The 21,322-nt window shown below is 43.3% G+C and overlaps 1 protein-coding gene across 5 annotated transcripts in view; it reads left to right on the forward strand.

Annotated features, from left to right (window-relative positions):
* Positions 1 to 21,322, forward strand: part of ADTRP (androgen dependent TFPI regulating protein) — an 82,631-nt gene that overhangs the window by 35,140 nt on the left and 26,169 nt on the right. For all 5 annotated transcript variants that reach the window (XM_077998463.1, XM_077998462.1, XM_077998464.1 and 2 more), the window contains 1 exon segment: positions 19,619 to 19,734. In XM_077998463.1, coding sequence (XP_077854589.1) covers positions 19,619 to 19,734 — 116 coding nt within the window.

Below are 21,322 nucleotides of genomic sequence, written 5' to 3' on the forward strand. Positions count from 1 at the left end.
ATTAAATAGCCAGCACGGAAAAGGCCCTGTCATGCTTCTAGTTGCTTAATAACCCCAGAGGCAGACACACTGTAGGCTGTGGAGTTCCGTCCTTGCCTTGAATAGGGAGCTGCTGACAGGTTCTCAACCAGCCCCCACACCTTGTTCCTAGTCTCATCATCTTCTCTGCCTACTAAGAAGCCGCTTGTGCCTAATTGGAAATTTGAATTTGTCCAGTTCCTCTGTCTTCCTCCCACCTCCAGGTCCTTAGATTACCAGTCAGTGGAATAATTCTGCAGGGCATTTCCTGGTAGTCTTCTTGATGTGATAATTACACTTGCCCATGTATTACACGTCTGTCACATGGATCCTTAGCTCTTAGATATTTCTCATCTTGAGTTTCTGAATTTTCAACTCTGCCCTTTATCTTTCTCTCCCGATCCAAGATCCAAGTCCATTTATATAGAAGGTCCTTGTTTTGCCATCTCCCTCCTCAACCTCATCAACTCTCACAACCTATCATCGGCCTGCTTACCCTGGCTTCATCCCCTTTCTGTCACTCTCATGCATTTGATGGATCTATCATTTCCTCTAAAACTTTACACTGGAGTAAAGCTAAAGAGGGGTGCAGGAATGAGGACAAGAAAGAGCTCTGTCTCTAGGAAGCTCATGCATGTTAAGCCATGTGAGAGACGGGGGTACCCGGCAGTATCTATCGAAGTGTGAGTAAAATGTCTGCTCAAATTTGGGATTCTGTTGATTCTCATTCAGATCACTGATCTCAGGAATTCTACGCTGAGTGCAGAGTGTGTACTTGCAAACTTTTAACAGTGGCTGACACCTAAAATGGCCCCAGATGCCATTTCAGAGCACCTTGATTAACTAAAAATCTCTAGGTGTGTTGGTGCATCCTGCCTCTACCTGCTCAGAGAACCAGCAATGGAATTATGATGGCATTGAAACAGAATTCAACCCTGATGATAACAGGCCTACTGATCAGGGGCAGTAGGATGTGGCCGTTGCTTGCAAATGCTGGTTTTGCTATCATCTTAAGATATATGACTCGAAGAGACAATCATAAGATGAGATTTCCTTTTTTACCCATTTCATGCTTGACAATGAGTATTATTTTTTAGCAGTGATTGGCAGAAATAGTAAAATACTTAACCTATCTAATAGTATTTAATAAAGGTCTTTTGTCTCCAATTGGCACAGAGAGTTTAATTTAAGGCTTATATATGGGAACATTTTAATTAATATGCATACTCTTACTGACATATTTTAAAATAATACTTCACTAACCTAATGTCAGAGTCAGAAGCTTTAAAATATCATCAGGATCACAGAAATTGTAAGTCTGGCAAAAAAAAAAAGGCACTTCAGAAATATTTGTTGAATATTTGACAACTGGAAGATTGAGTTGCATGTCCAATGAGAATGACCCTTAGATTTAGTGGCTTCTTTTTTTTTAGATGGCAACTTTTAGAGCACAATGCATATAATCTAATGATCTTCAGCTACAGGTCATCAGGAAATGGACCATCTCATAACTCAAATCCTATTCACAAATGCCCCTTCACATTTTAAAAATGTCTACTTGGGCTAAAAAGTTGAAAGGTATAGGCTACTAGAAATGAAAATGTTGGAGCTTGATCCCTAAAAGTCAGACTGGTATGAGGAGAAGCAAAATTTCTTAGCTGTATGTCCAAGTTGTAAAAATAATTGACAAGTTTGTTTTTTACTTCATGAAAAGAATTAAGTACCAGAAAACCTCAACTCTGATTCCATTTCTGCCATTGCCTTGCTGTGTGGTTTCAGAAAAATTAATAAACCTCTCTTGATGTTGGGTTCCTTTAAACAGGCAAGGCATGTTTACCATCCTTAATTCTCGGCATTGTTAGAAGAAACAAATACGTTACATGTGCAATATAAAATGCTATCAGTGACACATTAATGACCCATGCAAACTGTTACTGACTTGGACTCACCATCGCCTCTTCTCCATTCTCCACTGCATTGCAGGGGATAAACCCGGAGCCACCCACTGTTGCTAGAACCCCTTTCTCCATATGGTTCCAGGCAACAGTCAGCCAATGAGAGGCATTCTCATGAGATGTGGAGGAAGAGAAGCCATTATTCCCTAGTGGCAGTTTCAAATAGATATGTGGGAAGATTGCAGACATGAGGCTAGTAATGGCTTCTGGAAAAGCACCTAGGAATCACACATTTCATCCTGCAAGTAGCTGAGATCAATGGTAGCAGTTCATGAAGACTTTTGACGTTTGTAGCGGCTTCCTGGTGAGCTCCCATGAATCACCCCCATCTGGTTGAAATTTCCTTTATTTTTCACTGCCCTTCCCTTTTCAACAGCTTCCTAAGCCTTGAAACCCTTCCTATTTGGAATCCCTGGATGGGCTTCTGTTTTCCCAAGTGAACCCTGTTGATCCATGACCTTAAAATTCATGGATCAATAGCTTCCTTCTGAATCATGCCTATGATCTTTAACATGAGGAGAAAGTTATTCATTCAAAGGAAAAAAAGTCCTGAGTGATTTCGTTTCTGGCCATATAGTGAAACAGTAACTTGAAAAAAAAAATTTCATAAGACACCCAAAACATTGAATAAAAATATTTCTTAAAAACCTTTTTAAAATGCTTGGCTTAGCAACAAGAAAGTTACGGAAATTCCCAAAAGCTAAAATAAAGCAGAATAAAAGGTACCAAGAAGAGTGAGGTAGAGGCAATATTTGAAGAGATAAACATTGATTATTTCCCAGAACGTATGCAAAAGTAATCCTCAGATTCAAGAGGTGCAACATAAATTCCATACGGGACTGAGGCTGGACTGAAACCACTCTCATCTACCTACTGTGTGACACTACAGAAACTTTAGACAAAAAAGAAGATCCAAAAATTAACCAGAGTAATAGGATGGATTTCCTAAAAAGAAACTATGGTTAAACTGATAGCTGATTTCTTAATAGCAATAGCAAAGCCAGGGATGGAATAATAGCTCCAAAGTGCTGAAGGAAAAAACTGTCAACTTTATTTACTCACTGAAAGTGCCTTTCACAATAGAGGGAAAATAAAGACATTTTCGGACACACTAGAGCAGATTTCCCCGCCCACAAATCTTCTCTGAAGGAGATGCTAAAGGGAATACTCTAGAAAGAAGAAATAGGATCTCAGAATGGAGGTTTGGATACTAAAAGCAATGGAAAAGAATTTGTCCAATGTGTAGTGATTAAAAATACAAAAATCCTCCAAAATGAGCTAAAATGCTGAGCAAAAATAGAATGTAAATTGAGAGGGGGTGATTGGAATAGAGGTATTCTAAGGTCCCGTTGGACTGTTGGAGGGTGAGGGGCTAGAGACAGTGACCTATGTCAGCCATGACCAGGTTAAATATGCACGTTATAATTTCTAAAATAACCATTCTTATAATACGTACGCATGAAGGGTATGACCTCCATGTCAGCAGAAGAGGAAATATTGACTAGAAAAAATATTAATGGGAATTTGAATCCATGATGAGAAAGTATCCTGACATATAGAAATACATTGGAAGTGGTATGGGGTAGATTAGAACCAATTCATGTGGGAGATGGGAGACGACATAGTGAAAAGGCCTTTTGTGCAAGCTTATGTTCCTTCCTGCTGGAAGCATCTCTACTGTTCTTGAAGGCACGGATTTCTACACTATGCAACTAATCGCTAATTCCAGCTAATAATGTAGTCAGAACCAGGATCAGTGGTTCATGCCTATAATCCCAACACTTTGGGAGGCTGAGCCGGGTGGATTGCTTGAGCCCAGAAGTTCGAGACCAGCGTGGGCAACATGGCGAAACCCCATCTCCACAAAAAATACAAAAATTAGCCAGGTGTGGTGATGCATGCCCGTAGTCTCAGCTACTTGAGAGCTTGAGGCAGGAGAATTACTTAAGCCTGAGAGGCAGAGGTTGTAATGAGCCAAGATCGTGCCGTTGCACTCCAGCCTGGGCGATTAAGCAAGGTTCTTATCTCAAAGTAAATAAATAAATTAAATAACACAGTCAGATTGGGGAGGATCATGTGCAGGAGGTCAGAGTACATTTCAGAGGAAAATGCAAAGTTTCTAGAACGCTCATTTTAAAGGGACAGGCATCAGCAAAGAAAGAGAACTAGTGATTAAAGAATTAATTTTGTTCATCCCTTTATTAGGGACAGGCTGCTATGTAATAATGCTAAATTGTGATTATAGATGAATTTGCTGGAGTGTGTTCCTTTCTGATCCTCTCCTGGAGGAGAGACCCATAGGGTTTCTGGCAATTAAGAAAAGGCTCTTGATCATAACGTGATTGCTTGAGGTGTTCAAATTGCCTGCCTTTTAGGCTAGGCAATGTGACAATCAAGGATGAGTTTGTATTTGTTTCCTGGTGCATGCTGTTTATTTAGTTTGCATATTATTAAAGTCTCAGGGTTGGGTTTTAATGCACCCAGGATTGCCTGATCTACTTGGCTGTTAGTGTCAGCATGGAAGTTAGGCACACAAGCCTGCAGGACTACCTGGGCCTCGCCAGGAGGGGAGAGGTGAAATGCAAATCCTATTTGTTAACTGGGATTTTCTGCCATCAGGGATTTAACCAGAAACCAAACTCTCAGGTCTGCCCCAGGCCTGCACTGGCTGCCTAATGCACCGAGGTGTAAATTCTTCCAACATAGCGGCTGTTTTTAAATTTTCCCCCAATTTTCCAACCCCTTTTATTCTTGTGAATCATACTGGGGCCTTTTGTCCCTTTGGCCTTACTGGAAGCAGAATGGCACCTGCTGCTTGAGCAATTTTCTGAGTCCTGTTCTCTGGCCTTCAGTCTTTGGAACTGACTGCTCCATAAGATGTAAGTAAAGATGTGGCAAGTGGAAAGAACCCTTCTCTTACCACCCGAAGCAGAGGCAAACCTCAAGTCATAGCTTCATTTTCCTGAGCCCTGCACTGTTTCTTACAAAGATTTTCAGAGGTAGGAGGAGAGTTGGCTAATTGGGAGTTCCTTTGGGGCAGACACTGTCACTCGAGCACACAAGTGCGCTTCTTGGAATGGAACGTAGCCCAAGAGTATTGCCTTCAGACCTGAACTTAGGATCTATTCTTATTCTGCTCATTCGTCATATTCTAGTCACCAATTATCTCCATGTCACCAAATTCCGGGGACCTGTTTTTGCCCCCATCTTCCTCACCTCTCAGCAGCACTGGGCACCTCTCTCTCCTTGAAACTCTGCTTCCTTAACCCTTTGATGCCACACTCCCTTGTTCTTCTCCTACCTCGGTTTCTGCTTGCATCCCCTGCTTGCCCTCTAAAGGATGGTGTTCTCCCAGGCTTCCCATGGGACCTCTGCTTTGCTAATGCCCTTTCCCCAGTAACTGGCATCCATTCATTCCCATGGCTTTTGTTCTCTCCATGTGCTGAGTGTCCAGCTCAGATCTCCCTTGAGTTCCAGATTTGCATAGCCAGCTGCTACCTGACCTTGCTACTGTATACATCAGTAGGCATCTCACAGGTATCTCTGAATCAACATGTACAGAGCTGAATATATTATATTCTCACTGAATATATTATATTATATTATATTATATTATATTATATTATATTATAAAATCTCACTGAGTATATTATATTCTCATCTGTTCTGAGCATCTCCATCTCAGGAAATGAAACTATCATCCTCCCAATTGCCCAAGACAAAAACCAGCATTGACCCTGCCACCTCCCTCCACTCTATCCATTCCATTAGCTACTCTTATCCATTCTACCTCCAAAATAGGTAGCAAATCTGTTCACTTTCTACCTCCACCGCCAACACCCTCGTGGCCACATTTATTTCTCACCTAAATACAACATCACCAAACTGGTCCTCTTGCTTTCATTTTCAGGCCTCTACAGACCACAGCAAAATCAATTGGAAAATGTTATTTCCCTTTTTGATACTCAGCAGTGGCTTCCTGCTTCACTTAGAATAAACCCGAACTCCTTCCTATGACCAACAAAACCTGGTAATCCTGGGCCCTGCTTAATGCTGCAGATACAGATTGAGCTTCTCTCCCCCTGGCACTCCATGTTCCAGCCATTGCAGGCTTTACTGTGCCCTGCAGCCCTTGAAGTTCTGTCTCGCACCTTAGCACGTACTGCCCCCTTGCCCAAGACACTCCCGGTCTGCTCTCCCATGGCTCACCTTTAGGTCTCATCTTAGACATGGTCTTCTCAGAATGGCCTTCCCTGACTGCCTTCCATGAAGTTTGTTCCTCCACTTGTGTTCTGGTACGTAGATTCCTGTTTGTTTTCCTTCACAGCACATATTGCGGTTGGTATCTTTCCTTACTTGCTCATAGGAAATGTTGCCCATTGACTGTAAGGTCTGCAAGGCCAGGGACCACCTCTGTCCACCTCCCGATCCTTAGCACCCCACACAATGCCTGGCATGTAGTAGGCACTTAATGATTATGGCATGAGAGAATGAATGAAGACTTCGTCTCTTGCTTTAGTAGTTTCTCTGTGACCTTGACTGACCCCAGAGTTCTTCTTCCTTTGGGGTAGAGTGGGGTGTGCTGGGATCAAGGAGCATTAGAGGGAGAGGGAAAGCCTTTAGCGACCCACAGTGTCAGTGTCTATAGCTGACACTGTATATTTGGAAACTTTGGAGTGTTCTTTTATACGGAAAGTTGTAAATGAGGACACTGCCAGGAAGCTTACTGATGCCTTGAAATATCTATAGGGCTTTTGGTTGTTATATCTGAGACATGTGGTCTAATCATGACTGACTTATGTTCAAAGAGATGCATAGAGTCATAATTACATATATTTTGCTTGAGGAGAAACAATGTCTGTTCTGATTGGTGCTATAGCTCGAAGCATATACTATCTGGCAGAAAGTTTTCTAGGCTGATCCTTTCCTCTCTACATCCACCGTGATCAGATGTTAATTAGGTAACTGTGTATTCATGTCTCCAAAGAATTAGTGAATCAAAGAGAAAAGGTGGCAGAGTCTGAAATTAAGCAGAGGAATAAGGACACGATCATGGCGGTAACCAGATGAAAGAGAGGCCATCAGGGGAAGAGGAGAAACAGTTGAAAAAAGGAACAGCCCCTTTCTATCTCTATGAAAGCCTGTGATAGGTCAGTTTCCCTCCTCATCACTATTGCTGGGCTGCTGCTGGCCCTGGGAGACATACTTGATACTACCAAACCAGGGGTTCCTGTTGATGGGCAAAGAAGCTAGGAATGAGGTTCATTCGTTGTGCATGTGAAAAGTAAATCCATGCCTGTGGAACTCCACAAATAGAAACAGAACAAGTTCTTTCGTGGCTGCTATGGAACTTGAAGTTTTAACAGTCCAATAGTAATCAAGTTTCTTCTTATGTTGAGGGCAGAGTAAAAAGAGAAGCCTCGTAAAGGCAGAGAAGATTTCAGCGTTTCTCTTCCTTTTATTAGAAACTAATTAACCCGTGAAAATTCAGCTTGAAAGCTAAAGTGCACTACACAAACAAACAAAACAAACCCTTGTGCTTTTTGTGTCTTCTGAATTTGGAAACCAAAAAGTGTACAATCATTTCAGAGGGATATTCTGGAGAGCTCGCCTGGTACAAATTGGTTACGAATAAAAGCGTGTGTGTGTTTTCAGCATCTCTCTCTAAACACAAGTAGGAACTCCTAAAAGCCACATTGTATTATTCTGTGGTGAGAAGGAATTTTGTGACCTTTGGAGAAATTTTGTTTCAGTTTTTCCTAAGAAGACCATGATAAGGAAGTGAGCCACATTTCTTGGCCATGGGAAGTTTGTCCCAATGCCCCAGGCTTGTGTTCTCAGGAGTGTAGAGGGTTCTGAGCAAGTGGGCTTGTCGCCAACTGGTCCTACGTGGCAGATGCCTAAATTTTACACTTACAAACTTGTTAAGATTCCCAGCCATCCTCAGGTTGTGGAATTGATGGCAGTGGCCTCTGGGGAACATCTCTATGCTGACCTTCCCTCAGTGTTCAGGCTCCTAGCTCCACATCCAAGAATCCGCTTAGCAGGAGGTTGAACCCTCAAAGTCCCAGACACTCAACAAGAAATGGAGGACTTAGCCTGGAAGGAAGGACAGGCTCATTGGAAACACAAGGGGCAAGCTCCTGACCTGCATGCTTACCAACAGCCTTCTTGTCTGGAAACCCAGTAGATTTGGTGCTCATGCCTGACTACCTCTCCAAAACATTGGACACATCTCTCCTGAAATAGTTCTTTCCCTCTTTTCCTTACCTCCGGAATTTCTGACCACTCCTGTCAATCAACCTTGCAAAATGTTTTTGTTTTGCCTATCTTTCGAATCAAGGATTCTCAACCAGGATGGATTGTGCCCTGCAGGGGACATTTGGCAATGTCTAGAGACAACTTTAATTGTCACAACTTTGGGGGATGGGGAAGGCATGCTACTAGGTAGAAGCCAAGGATGCTGCTTAACATCCTGCAATGCACAAGCCGGCCTACCCCCCACTACAAAGACTTATGGATTCTAAAACATCCACAGTACAGAGGTTTAGAAACTCTGACTCAACTGGTGTGTCTCCACGGTGCTTTCTCCTATATGCTTTATTCTTCCTCCAACTCATACACTCTTTGGGTTATCTCAACTACTACCACTTAATACAGTGATGTCGATACTCTGATGGCTCCCAAACTTCGGTCTCCAGCTGGATTTCTCCTCTGAGTGTCAAATTCATAAATCTACTAAGCTACTGGACATCTTTAGCTTGACCTTCTATAAATGGCCTTCTGCTTTTGTTTTGTTTTGCTCTTGGATTCTCAGAAAGAAAAAAAAGTTCATGGACGGGCAGGGTGACTCATGCCTATAATCCCAGCACTTTGGGAGGCCAAGGCAGGCAGATCACTTAAAGTCAGGAGTTCAAGACCAGCCTGGCCAACATGGTAAAACCCCATCTCTACTAAAAATACAAAAATTAGCCAGGTGTGATGGCGCACACCTGTAATCCCAGCTACCCGGGAGGTTGAGGCAGGAGAATCGCTTGAACCCAGGCAGCAGAGGTTGCAGTGAGCCGAGATCATGTCACTGCGCTCCAGCCTGGGTGACAGAGTGAGACTCTGTCTCAAAAAAAAAAAAAAGGAAAGAAAGAAAAAAAGTTCATAATTGAAAAAATAACCTTTCACATGTAGTTATATGTTTTTAATAATAGGGAATTAAAATTAACTTTTATTTTGAAATAACAAAACACAATATAGTGGCACATTCTGAGATCCTTAGATACAGCTTGGGAATGTCACAAAAGCTGTTGAAGGGAAATCCTTGAGTCTTTTAGAATAGGAAGATTTTGCCATAACTCTTTCTTTGATTTAAACAAGAACTTATTGTCTTTCATTGTGGACACCAAAGGCTTGATGTGGTGCTGCCTACTGTTGTCTAACACTTTCAGAGCCTCCTTTACATAATGCCTTAGGACTAGCCTAGTCCTAGATTGACCCTGTAGGGTTCCAATAGATTAATAAGTTGAAATTCATTAATTTTTTTTTAGTTCAAAGACCATATCTTATATACCCTTCAGTTACCTAGAATGCTGAAGCAGACCTGCTTCTCAAGAGATATTTGACAGGTATTGAATGAAGGCATTTCCTGGGAAAACAACTTCTTATCTTTTACCTTTAGGCCCTACTTGTTAGCCATTTCCTTCTCCGCTGGCAAGAGGTACACACACACACACAGAGACAGAGAGAGAGAGAGAGAGAGAGAGAGAGAGAGAGAGAGAGAGAGATTGATTGATTGACTAACCCTAAATCAACTGATTATGTGCATTTAGGAAAATCACCAATGAGTAGATGCCATTCTCACAAAACAGCCTGCACATCCCTTTAGAAAACCCTGATAGGTCAGCAAGGGAGGGAAGGCCAGAGGCAGGAAGGAGAAAGTGTGGAAACATCTGTCATGGGATCAGTCATGCGGAAGGTTTGGAACTGTGCCCCAGAGTTTGTGCTTACAGGGTGCTTTCCAGAACCACTATTATCTCCCAGGGAAACCAGCTGCTTACACGCTCTGAGCCCTTACTTGACATTGTGATGAGATATCGGAAAGGAAGGGATGGTGCCCTGAGACACAGTTTCCCAAAAGTGAGAGTAGATCCCCATGCTTCCTAAACTTCCTCTTTCTTTAAAAGAACAATCTCCTTCCTCCAACTTGGAGCAGCTTTCCATAGAGCTGCCCATCTGTTTCTGTCTTTAAAACAAGTCTCCATGTGCACCATGTGAAGCCAGGCAAAGAAGCATGGAGGAGGGTGAATTACAGATTGATGAAGAGGAGGGGCATGGAGGAGATACCAAGCAAAACCCGGAGGCCTTTCTACCTGGCCCCGTCTCAGAACATAGAGCCACAGACCAGTGAGTCTCAAGATGAACAAAGGACAGTCTCTGCTGGCTCCATATCTTCTGACTTCCTGCAGGGCTGCCAGCTCCTATTCAGTGGTGCCTTTTCATTGAGTCTACCATTTAGTGACTATAGAGTGGGCACCCATTGATTGTTTCTAAGAGTCATACTTGTTCACAGGCTTTTCTGTAGCCCCCGTGTTAGTCCATTTTGCATTGCTGTAAAGAAATACTTGAGAGTGGGTAATTTACAAAGAAAAGAGGTTTATTTGGCTGACAGTTCTGCAGACTGTACCGGAAGCATGCTTGGCTTCTGGTGAGCTTTTACTCATGGCAGAAGGCAAGGGAGATGTCATGTCACATGGCAAGAGAGGAAGAGAGGCAAGAGAGAGGGGAGGAGGTGCCAGGCTCTTTTTAAGGACCAGATCTCATGGGAACTAAGAGTGAGAACTTGCTCATTACTCAAACACACCAAGCTGTTCATAGGGGATCCACCCCCATGACCCAAGCACCTCCCACTGGGCCCCATCTTCAATACTGAGGATGAAATTTCAACATGAGATTTGGAGAGGACAAATATCCAAAGCATATTGATCCCCAACACCCATTTCCAAGCTTTGGGGTGCCATTTACAGCTGTGAGAAAGCCTTAAGGTCACCAGCTGGAAGTGGGGTTGATTCTGCAACCCTCCCATCCTGGACGCAGCCTGCTATGTGGGTGCTGGAGTCCAGTGAAGCAAGTCTGGGTTGGCTTCCCAGGCTGTGCAGAAGGCCTCTCTTCCTCTTCTGCCCCACTTTGTTTCATTGACTCGTTCATTAATGTCACTGACGTTAAGTAGCCAGAATAGGTTAAACACTGTAGGCACTAGAGAGAAAATGGTGACCCCAAGCCTTGAGTTGCTTCCATCTCTGGAAGACTTTGGTCAGTATTAGGTGAATGTATGAGTGTTATATCATGATGGGAATGAGCACAGGAGCCTTCAGTTCTGCCAAGAAAGGGTGCCTGCTGGAGTTTCAGGGTTCAGCTGAGGGTCACTGAGCCCTGTAAGGTGATGTGAAGGCCAAGGGGGTTGAGTGAAGGAGACACAGGTGAGTGCCGTATCCACAGTGAGAGGGGAAACCTGGTCTTCACATGGGAGTGCAGAGTAATTGGAGGGTGGGCATGGGAAGAAAGACAGATCCCTGGGACCTCTGCAGACCTCATTAAGGACTCGATCCTACAGTGGACAGGTGCACAAGAGAAACAGTCAAAATACATGTTAAGGAGAGGCAGGAGGGGAGTCCTGAAAAAATAAATGAGAGCTTTGCCCTCAAAGAGTTTGTCTTCTCTTTGAGAAAAGGAAGGGGAAAAAACACATGACATTGACAGTGTAAAAAACAAATTGGAATGTTGTTAAGCAGTGAAGCATTGAGTGCAGACCAACGGAGCTGCAGAACAAACAGAAGACTGAGCATCCCATGAGAAGGCAGGATGGGCCACAGCCTCACAAATACGGAAAGGCTGGGGATGGTTTCCTTGGTGAGGCTTCTTATTTGCAGTAAAAGCGTTCACCATTAGCATTGACTCCTTTAATTTCTCCAAGTGTTTAGATCTCTGTGTTATCAACAGTGGTAATGCCTGCACTACAGGCTTTAAACAAAGAATAAAATCCTGGCTGGTGTCCGATTCACAACTGCAACAAAAACAAACAAAACACCCGTGGGGAAAATGGTACTTCTCGAGTTCCTCTACTGCTCAGATCACATAAGGCTACGGAAATATAAAATATTACCTCCTCAGTGGCAGCATCTCCTTCACTTGATTGAGCTTCGTTATTTTGCCTTCAGATGTTGTCAGTTTATGGAATCTAGACCTGTAAACTGTTTGTTATGAGGACACTGTTGAGGTCACTATGAGGCTTAGTCCCGCTAAAATGAAAATACAATGGTAGTAATTTCTTACAGGCCTAATGCCTAGGGGAAAACTTTAATTTCTCCAAAAAACAAAAAATAGGAAGTGTGTACATTTCATCTTGCTCTTTTTACTTTATCTGTCTGGAAGCATATTACTAAACTTGAATCTCAACAATAGAAGCCCAGTAAGCTTTCTGGTTGGTGTATTTGTGTTTCAGTGTTCTTCTGAGTTCTAATTTTCATTTCTGTCTTCTCATGTTAATAAATGGGCTTTTTGGGTAAGGTATCTCAAAGATGTATGGGGCTAGTTGGGAGAGAAAAAATTAAAGAGTTAAAAACTGAAAAAAAAAGGAAGAATAGTAGAGAAGAAAAATGGGTTGAAACAAAAGGATAATAAGGAGACTGAGGAGAAGAGAGTGAGCCTGCTGAGATGCTCTGAGAAATAAGAGATGAGATGAGGGAAGGGGTATAGATAGTGGACAGAAGCAATAGAGAGCCACCGAAGGTTTTTGAGCTGGGGAGTAGCAACATTAAAACTTGTTTTTTAGGTTTGCCTGATTGCAATGTACCAGACTATGCACCTGATTATATGTACCAAAATAGGGAAAAGCTAAGTGATTGTATGTACCCAAATAGGGAAAAGCTAAGTGATTGTATGTACCAAAATAGGGAAAAGCTAAGTGATTGTATGTACCAAAATAGGGAAAAGCTAAGGAAGTGATGCCTGGGAAGACAAAAGAATAAGCAGTTATGGAAAGCGTTTGGTAGAAAAGTGAATGAAGTTTGAATGTGAGGAGTAAAGGAGTCAGTCAGCACTGACAGCAGGTGTGCAGGGTGTTATTATTGCCAGAGAGAGCTCAGTAGGAAGAAGGGATTTGGATACTTTAGAGGGTTGGAGAGAGAGGGGATGGGGGCAGGAAGAGGCGGATATATTCCTGATTCCTGATTGTAGGGTCCTAAGATCCCATATCTTTTTTAAAAAACAAAAAAAAACAAACAAAAAAAACTTATCCTTAACTGGATAGAATCCAAATTGCCACTTCTTCACCAGGCTGGATTCCTTCAAAGCTAACTAGTTTTGTAATAGAATGATGCTTTGAAATACTGGTCAAACTACAGATTAACCCAAAGGACAGCAGTGTGGTAAGTAAAAGATCCCTTAAAAATTCTCTTCAGAAGATTCATGAAGTTGTCATTTAACCATCTGTTCAAGTCACATAAGGGTTCATAAACAACAGTGTGCTTTTCTTCCTTGGCCCAATGGGGCATTCATTTCTCTTTCCGGATCAGTAAAGACTATTCGTGTTTCCCCCAACGTTTTATTATGACAAATTTCAAACATAAAGCAAGGTTGAAAGAATTTTACAGTGAATAGCTGGGTCACCCACCACTTAGATTCCACTGTTAATAGTTTGCTGTTTTTGCTTTCTCATAGATCTCTCCACCTGTGCATCCATTGATTCATCTTGTTTTTGGTGCATTTCAGAGTAAATTGCAGACATGACTACTCTTTGCCATATAACTTGCGTTTGCAGGCTGGGGAACGTGTGTTAGCCCACGTAGGTTGACAGTGGAGATCAAAGAGAAGTCAGTGGCTCTTTCTGTGGATGGTTTATCTCCCCAATCCCTTCCTCCTGACAAATTTTAATGTTGACTCTTTAATGACAGTGGTGTCTGGCCTGTGCACTTGAGTTCCTAGAAAGTAGAAAAGAGAATTTTTACAAACCCAATTCTCTTTAAAAACTTCAGCCTTTGAGACTGAAAAGACTTCTACAGGTAGCATAGTTGGAAGTTGTTTTTTTAAGTCCCATAGAGATATAAGCTCTATAGCCTATGTGCACATTTCCAGATATCAGATTTACTTAAAGCAAAACTGTACCTTTAATGATGTAAGGAACATAGAGAATACAAATGGTCTCTGCTTTCAGATACAAAATATTCCTAAAAAAATGTCACGGACCATCACCATTGTCTCTACCTGTAGGGAGTTAGAGGCAGAAATTGTAGCACAGGAAGTTAGTGAGGAGGGAGGTAAAAGTTTTTAGCCTGCAAATGGATGGTATTATCAAAACCAGAGATTGCCTTGCTGGAATTTACAAAACAACTATTACTGCATGCCTTTATTGCATGCAATTTTCAAGCTTAAGAAATGTGATACAGCAGTGTAATAATAAGCCTGGATGTGATGGCATTTGATTAAGGTTTGTTTTGCCTCCATTTCTATGTCTATTGTATTTACGTTTATGTTTTAATTGATATTTTGGTCATGTGTTTTCCCCAAAGAGATTTTGTGAAGGCTTCCATTTTTTAAAATTAAAAAACGATATATTTGATATATTGTAAACAAAAGAAATCCTCCTTAATGTACTCAGAAATGAGATCTTGTTAGCACTAAAACTTCACTTAAAAGTATTTATCCATTAGTACCATAAGCAAACCAAAGGTGTCATTGTAGAGACTTGGAGGAAAGGACCTCACTTTGGGAAGAGCCAATATCAGGAACTAATTCTCAGATCAGAATGTGGCTTGAATAGAGGAGAGTAAGAGAGTATTAAGGCACATATGCAGCAGGTGATATAGAAACAGCATCTGCAGGAGAAAGCTCTTGATGACCCATCTGAGAGGGTAGAAGTCAGTTTATTTATCTTGGTCAACTCAAACTCAACACAAGAGATAGTCCAGAAGGGAAATGAAATAGAGGAAAGAAGTGGAGATTAGATTTTTTTTATGTTATCATCTGATTTTATAATATGTAGGCTCTCTGAATTTTTTTCACTGGAGAAAATTAAGTGCTCTTGGGCCCTGTAAGAACCTTAGGATAAGAGTGTGATCAACCTAGCCTTAAAGATTCAGTCTCTGGGCCGGGCGCGGTGGCTCAAGCCTGTAATCCCAGCACTTTGGGAGGCCGAGGCGGGTGGATCACGAGGTCAGGAGATCGAGACTATCCTGGCTAACATGGTGAAACCCCGTCTCTACTAAAAATACCAAAAAAAAAAAAAAAAACTAGCCGGGCGCGGTGGCGGGCGCCTGTAGTCTCAGCTACTTGGGAGGCTGAGGCGGGAGAATGGCGTGAACCCGGGAGGCGGAGCTTGCAGTGAGCCGAGATCACGCCACTGCACTCCAGCCTGGGAGACACAGCGAGACTCCGTCTCAAAAAAAAAAAAAAAAAAAAAAAAAAAAAAAGATTCAGTCTCTGGAGCCTCTATGACAGTGATGAAGACCTGTTGGCTCCATGTGTTATCTCAGTGATTAAGGCTTGCTTCTTTCTCAAAGGTCAGGCAAACTTCATCCTACTGTAAGTTTAGCCTCATATGCAGGGAAATTGTTTAATAGAGCCACTTATCTACCTGTATGGGGTGAGTACAAACAAGTGCTCAAATCATTATCATTATTTTCCATGTTGTCACTCATGCAACCTTGCAAAAATTTTCTGTGGGCTGGTAAATCTTAGTACTTATCTGCAAGGCTACTTTGTAAGCAGCAAATCTAGTGTGATTATTACACTAATACTTAAATCGATACTTCATGCTTGTAGTTCTCACTCCAAGATATTCAGGTGAAAGTTGGCATTATATGGAGAATGGTGGGGAAGGTATAATTGAATAGAAAAGGATGGGAGAAGAACAACACTGTCCTTATAACCATTGCATTTGGAAAGAGACATTTAAAGGAAAATCTACCAAAACGATGACTTTAATGACAAGGAAAGATAGCTCCACTAGATCCCCTCTGTTTACACATGCTATTGTTTCAGCCCATGATGTTTTGTTTACTTTAGAAGGAAATATTTTACCCCCTCTGAGATAATTAATTTTTGTCAGCTTCACTGTTTATAAGGGAAACTGAGAAACTGTTAATTGAAATACAGAATGAGTCAGTGTTTCCAGTAATTTTTGGCAGCATTCTAATTTGTGTCAATCCCAGCCTAATTATTAGATTTTTTGGAAGCAAAAAGCATATTTGATTTTTCTCTTACTGAATTTGTTCTTCCTTTTTTTATTGAAATATGTGCTGTCTGACAAAGGTCATATGATTTATGTCAAAGTGAGGTGAACTACCCATACGTTTGAAACACCGGAAGGCTTATTGCATCATGTTTGGCTCTTCACTGCAGTTCAATATTTAGAAGGCTCTTTTCCTCATTGCTACTCCCAGCCCCAACCGGAAAATGTGATTCTTGCAAAGACCTTTTAGCTAGGATGAAGTCGAGGTATATGGCCCATCACTAATGACATCACTGAAGTAAATTTCCCAGAAGCCATCAGGGAGAATTCATTTGGAAATCCAATTGAATGTCACTTGCAAAGGGCAGCCTCCTGAAAGAGGTGACCAGTCATGCATTCCTGAGTTGTTTGTTGTAAAAGCATTAATCACCGCGAACCCATTTACTCCTAACGCGAACACAGTACATTATTCCACAGGAATTCTGTTCCAAATGATTGTTAATGTAGAGGACGGGAGCTGCTGATTGTGGGCAGGGTTAATAAAATTCGTCAGATCAATGGCCAGTATAATGGGCTTGTTAATGGTTTTTAATAGAGGTTGGATCTTCCTGGCTGCAGCAGAGTGAAGGCTGGGAGAGAGAGGCAAGTGGCTGTGCAGGGAGACAGCTCCATCTCCTGCCTGCTGAGGTGGCCTCTGGATGAAGAGAGCAGCCCTGTTGGTCACTGAGCATCAGCAGGGCTCTGAGGTGGCCTTGGCTGGGAACGTAGGCACCAGCTGTGGGCTGGGGAGGGAGCCCCGGGGACAACCATACTCCAGTAGCTGGCACGCCATAGCCTCTTGCAGACCCAGGCCAGAGTCCATCTAAACACCTGAAGCCATGGATATCCCGGACCCTTGCTTGCACCCCACCCTGGGCCCACCAATGAGATGAAGGACAGCAGTCACACTGATAATAGTGACAACTCTAGCAAATGCTCACGGAAGCTCTCCAAGGCCAGAGACCAAGCATATTCCACACACTCACCTCAATCCCCATAGCAGCCTCCCCAGAGATATGTACTATTTATTGAACCCATTTTATAACTGGGGAATGTGAAGTTCAGAGCGATTTGGTCACTAGCCCAGGGTTAGATTAGAAACCGTGTGCCTTTAGACGCCGTGCTCTTTTATTAGAGGGAGGGACACAGAAGCTGCAGCCTAAAATCAGACTGAAGGAAGACGCAAGGTGTGATGAGGGCCTGGGAGCCTTTCCATTTGTTTCTCCAACCAGTCAGTGTGTTCAGGAGCAGCCCTGAGCAAATTATGTAAAAGCTATGGCTTGTCTGCAGTGCTGTTTCTCTAGGCGTTGTCACTAAAATTCAGGGTGCCCAGGGCCCTTGAGATGCCCAGGTGCTCTGGGCCACCCCACTGTGGCCTTGACCAGGACACCCTGAGAGGTCCTCTTCACCCCATGCTGCCCTGTACTTACAGCTTAGTCCTTCTCACCCTCTCCTGCCTCACCAAAACTTGACCCATTTCTGGTCATCTGTGGGTCATCGTGATCTCCAACTGCCGTAGCCAGCTCAGCTCAGATGGGAGGAAGCTACTGCCTCCTGGGGATGCCTCCTGAGCACAAGACTTTTGTGAATGACAGCACAAGGACTGCCCAGAGCCAGCACCCAGAGTTCCAACTGCACTACTGGGCATGAAAACACAGTGACATTCCCAAGCTCCAGAGACTACCCTAACTAAGGGGCCAACATAGCTGCCCTGGGGCTCAGGAACAAGATGGGGCTGGAGCTTGCAGGTGGAGACTGTGGGTGAAAGAGGCAGCCACGAGCTGAGGAAATTGGCGAGCAGGAGTGAAGGAGGAATGACAGCTGGAACTACAAAAAACACAAAATACTAGCACTACTAGATGTTCTCAATAAGCTCAGAGGATGGCAGAAGGACTTCATAAACGTTATCAATAAATGAAAAGACATGGCACACATACTCCAGTGACCTTTCCCAGGTCAGCTTCTATAATCAAGATGGGAGTAGGCTGCAGCAGTCCTTGCATGTGAAAACACCACCATTCCTAAAGTTATTTCCTTGATTATGTCATTTAAAAAAATCTACTGTTAAGGGTTTGGAGGATGTAAGAAAACAGATGGTTATAGGGAGGGGGTGACGCAGGGAAGGAGGGGGAGGACATAGGGGTTTCAGAGGGAGGCTCACGCATACCCCACACACCACCCTCAGCAGGACTGAACTCGGTTACACCATGCTAAATGCAATAGGAAACGCAAAGATGGGTGGAACGTGTTCTCCAGCCCCCCAGAGCTTACGAATATACACCATAAGTGCTAGACTACATGGCACAGGATATAAATGCAGTCGAGTTGAGTGAGAGAAATTACCAAGAGGAAAATTCAGAGACAGTATCATGGAAGATTGCACTGGCTGCAAGAACATAGAGGATTTGAATCCCAGGGAGAGAAGGCACAGTCCACACAGGGAGAGGAAGCAGGCACAGGAGGCTGGAAGTGCGAGTGAGCATGCTGAGCACAACGAAGGGTGAAAGAGACACAACGGAGGGTGAAGGAGACGGCCTCAGTCTAACGGAGGAGGGGCGTGTGTGCACGTGGGTGTGTGTATGTGTGCACAAATGTATGAATGTGTGTGAGAGTATGCAAGAGTATGGATGTGTGCATGTGCATGTGTGTGCACAAATGTGTGAGAATATGCCTAAGTATATGCGTGAGTGTGCGTGTTTGTGCACGAATGTGTGAATATCTGTGAGAATATGCATGAACCTGTGTGTGCATGTGCATGGATGTGCATGAATGTATGTATACAGGAGTGTGAGTGCGCATGTTTGTGCATGAATGTGTGAATGTGTGTGAGAGTATGCATGAGTGTGTGCATGCGTGTGTGTGTTTTAGGAGAGGGCCAGGCACAGTGGCTTATGCCTGTAAACCCAGCGCCTTGGGAGGCCAAGGCAGGCAGATCACTTGAGGTCAGGAATTGGCTGGGCTTGGTGGCACATGACTAATCCCAGCTACTCAGGAGGCTGAGGCAGGAGAATCACTTGAACCTAGGAGGCAGAGGCTGCAGTGAGCCGAGATCATGCCACTGCACTCCAGCCTGGGTGAGTGACAGAGCAAGACTGCATCTCTGCCCCACCCTGCAAAAAAAAAAAGTGGGGATGGGGGGCAGTGGGCAATAAGCAGGACCAGAGAGAGGGTGAGACACATTGCAAAGACCTTGGTAGCCAGACAGAGGAATTTGGACTAATGTGGTAGGCAAGAGGGAGCCACTGTCGGTCCTTGGGCATCTAGGGAGCATGACCTGGAAAGATTCATCTAGCAGTGTGGAAGAGGTAGACTGGAAGGGAACAGAGAATTATGGGCACTATGGGCACCCCGGACACCCTGCCATTCTGATTTGCCATTTTCTCTCCTCCAGCACACTTTCATATTCCCCATCACATTGGTTGAAGTCGTCCTCAGGCCTCACTCCTATCCATCAAAGAAGACAGGGCTCACCTTGCTGGCTGCCGCCAACATTACTTACATCATCCGGTAAGAATCACATGGAGAAAGTCAACGCAGGCTTATCATTCAAGGCCCCGAGGGAAGTTCCAGAAATGTGTACTCTTCTGTCAGAATCCCTTTATCTTGGTTTAATAAGGATTTAATCATGTTTACATTTCCAGGTAAGAAGGATTCTTATTGTTTGATTTTAATGCTCATGGAAACCTCCCATGCACAGAAACATGCAGGTGTGCACACACACACACAGCAAGTCACAACTTCCCCTCTCTCTCTCTCATGAAGGGTTAATCATTGCAAAGCCATGCACCTTGCTTTCCCAAGGAAATGTTGCTCCTTGGTTCTGTCTTCAGTGAACATGTTCGAATGGCTGAGGGATCTGAGGCGTCTAACTATATTCTACCTAAAAAGGAATTTAGCGGGCAGAGCGGGCTAGGTTTGTCCACTCCTGTTGCCTGTTTCATTATGGGCTTGTTTGCATCAGCAGCTGGCATCAGAGCTCCTACAACACATTTGGGCAATGCATGGGAGACGATTTCAGTAGCTGGCCTAGATTTCATCATTCAACCACCTGGCAACACTCATTTTCAGAAATGCTGTCCAATAGTCTATAATCAAGGGAACGTGCTTGGCCTTTCACCCAGTGACTGAGAAACTTTTCTTCCATTCTATAACCTTCTCATCTGGTACCATGCTTTTGTTCCTACTGAAAGAAAGAGGCTTGCTGAACACAAGACCTGCAGATTGGAAGCTAATCAGTGTTCCTTCTCTAGACTCACACAAGCTATTCATGTGTGACAATCTGGACAACCCTCCGATCCCTATATGCGAGGAAGTTTAGTTCAGTTCAGTGCTCTGTCAGGGACGGAAGCCGAGAGAGAGTGCATTTCAAAGAACCTGGGCTCTAGCAGTGCCTGTTTTATGGACTCGACCAGCCTCTTTCTTAGAGCAAACAAACTTGGTGTCCAGACCTCATCTGCTGTTTTCTCCCTAACCCTTCCTTCCCTTTTGTGGTGTCTACCCCTCCCACCCTTCTGTGCCCCTCTTTCCCCGAGTACCCAAATCTTTCTTCTCCCATCTTGAAGAAAGCACTTGCTCAATAAATCTACCCCAAGACTCCGGTGCTCTATGTTGTTCTTCAGCCTCTGAAGCCTTTACATTTTAACAAAGGAACTTTCAGAGAACGAAGCTTAAGCTTGGGACCTACTGATAGTTGATGTCTGGAGCACTCTGTTGAGAAGGATTCTGAGGCACTACCAAGAAAAATTTGCTTGATTATTAGGCAATGACTTTCAATAGCATGACAATGGACAGTGGTAAGATATATGCTATGTGTTTGCCATATCTGGCTTCACACAAAGGAATATATCCCTAAAGACAGAGTATCTGGGACCTGGATTGGGGTAAGAGTATAGACACATAAAGATTTTTTTGTTGTTGTTCTTGCGTGTGTTGAAGAGAAGCAAAGGAGAAGCTAGCTGATTATACACATGAATTCGTATGCTGTATCTTTTTTGGTGGTGTTTAACTTACTCTTTATTGCAAAGTGTAAATTTTGTAGTTCATATATATAAGTTATTACCTTTTACTTACTAATGTCTTCTACCTAAGGACTTGT

The sequence above is a fragment of the Macaca mulatta genome, chromosome 4 (genome assembly GCF_049350105.2).
Source record: "Macaca mulatta isolate MMU2019108-1 chromosome 4, T2T-MMU8v2.0, whole genome shotgun sequence".
Classification (NCBI taxonomy): domain Eukaryota; kingdom Metazoa; phylum Chordata; class Mammalia; order Primates; family Cercopithecidae; genus Macaca; species Macaca mulatta.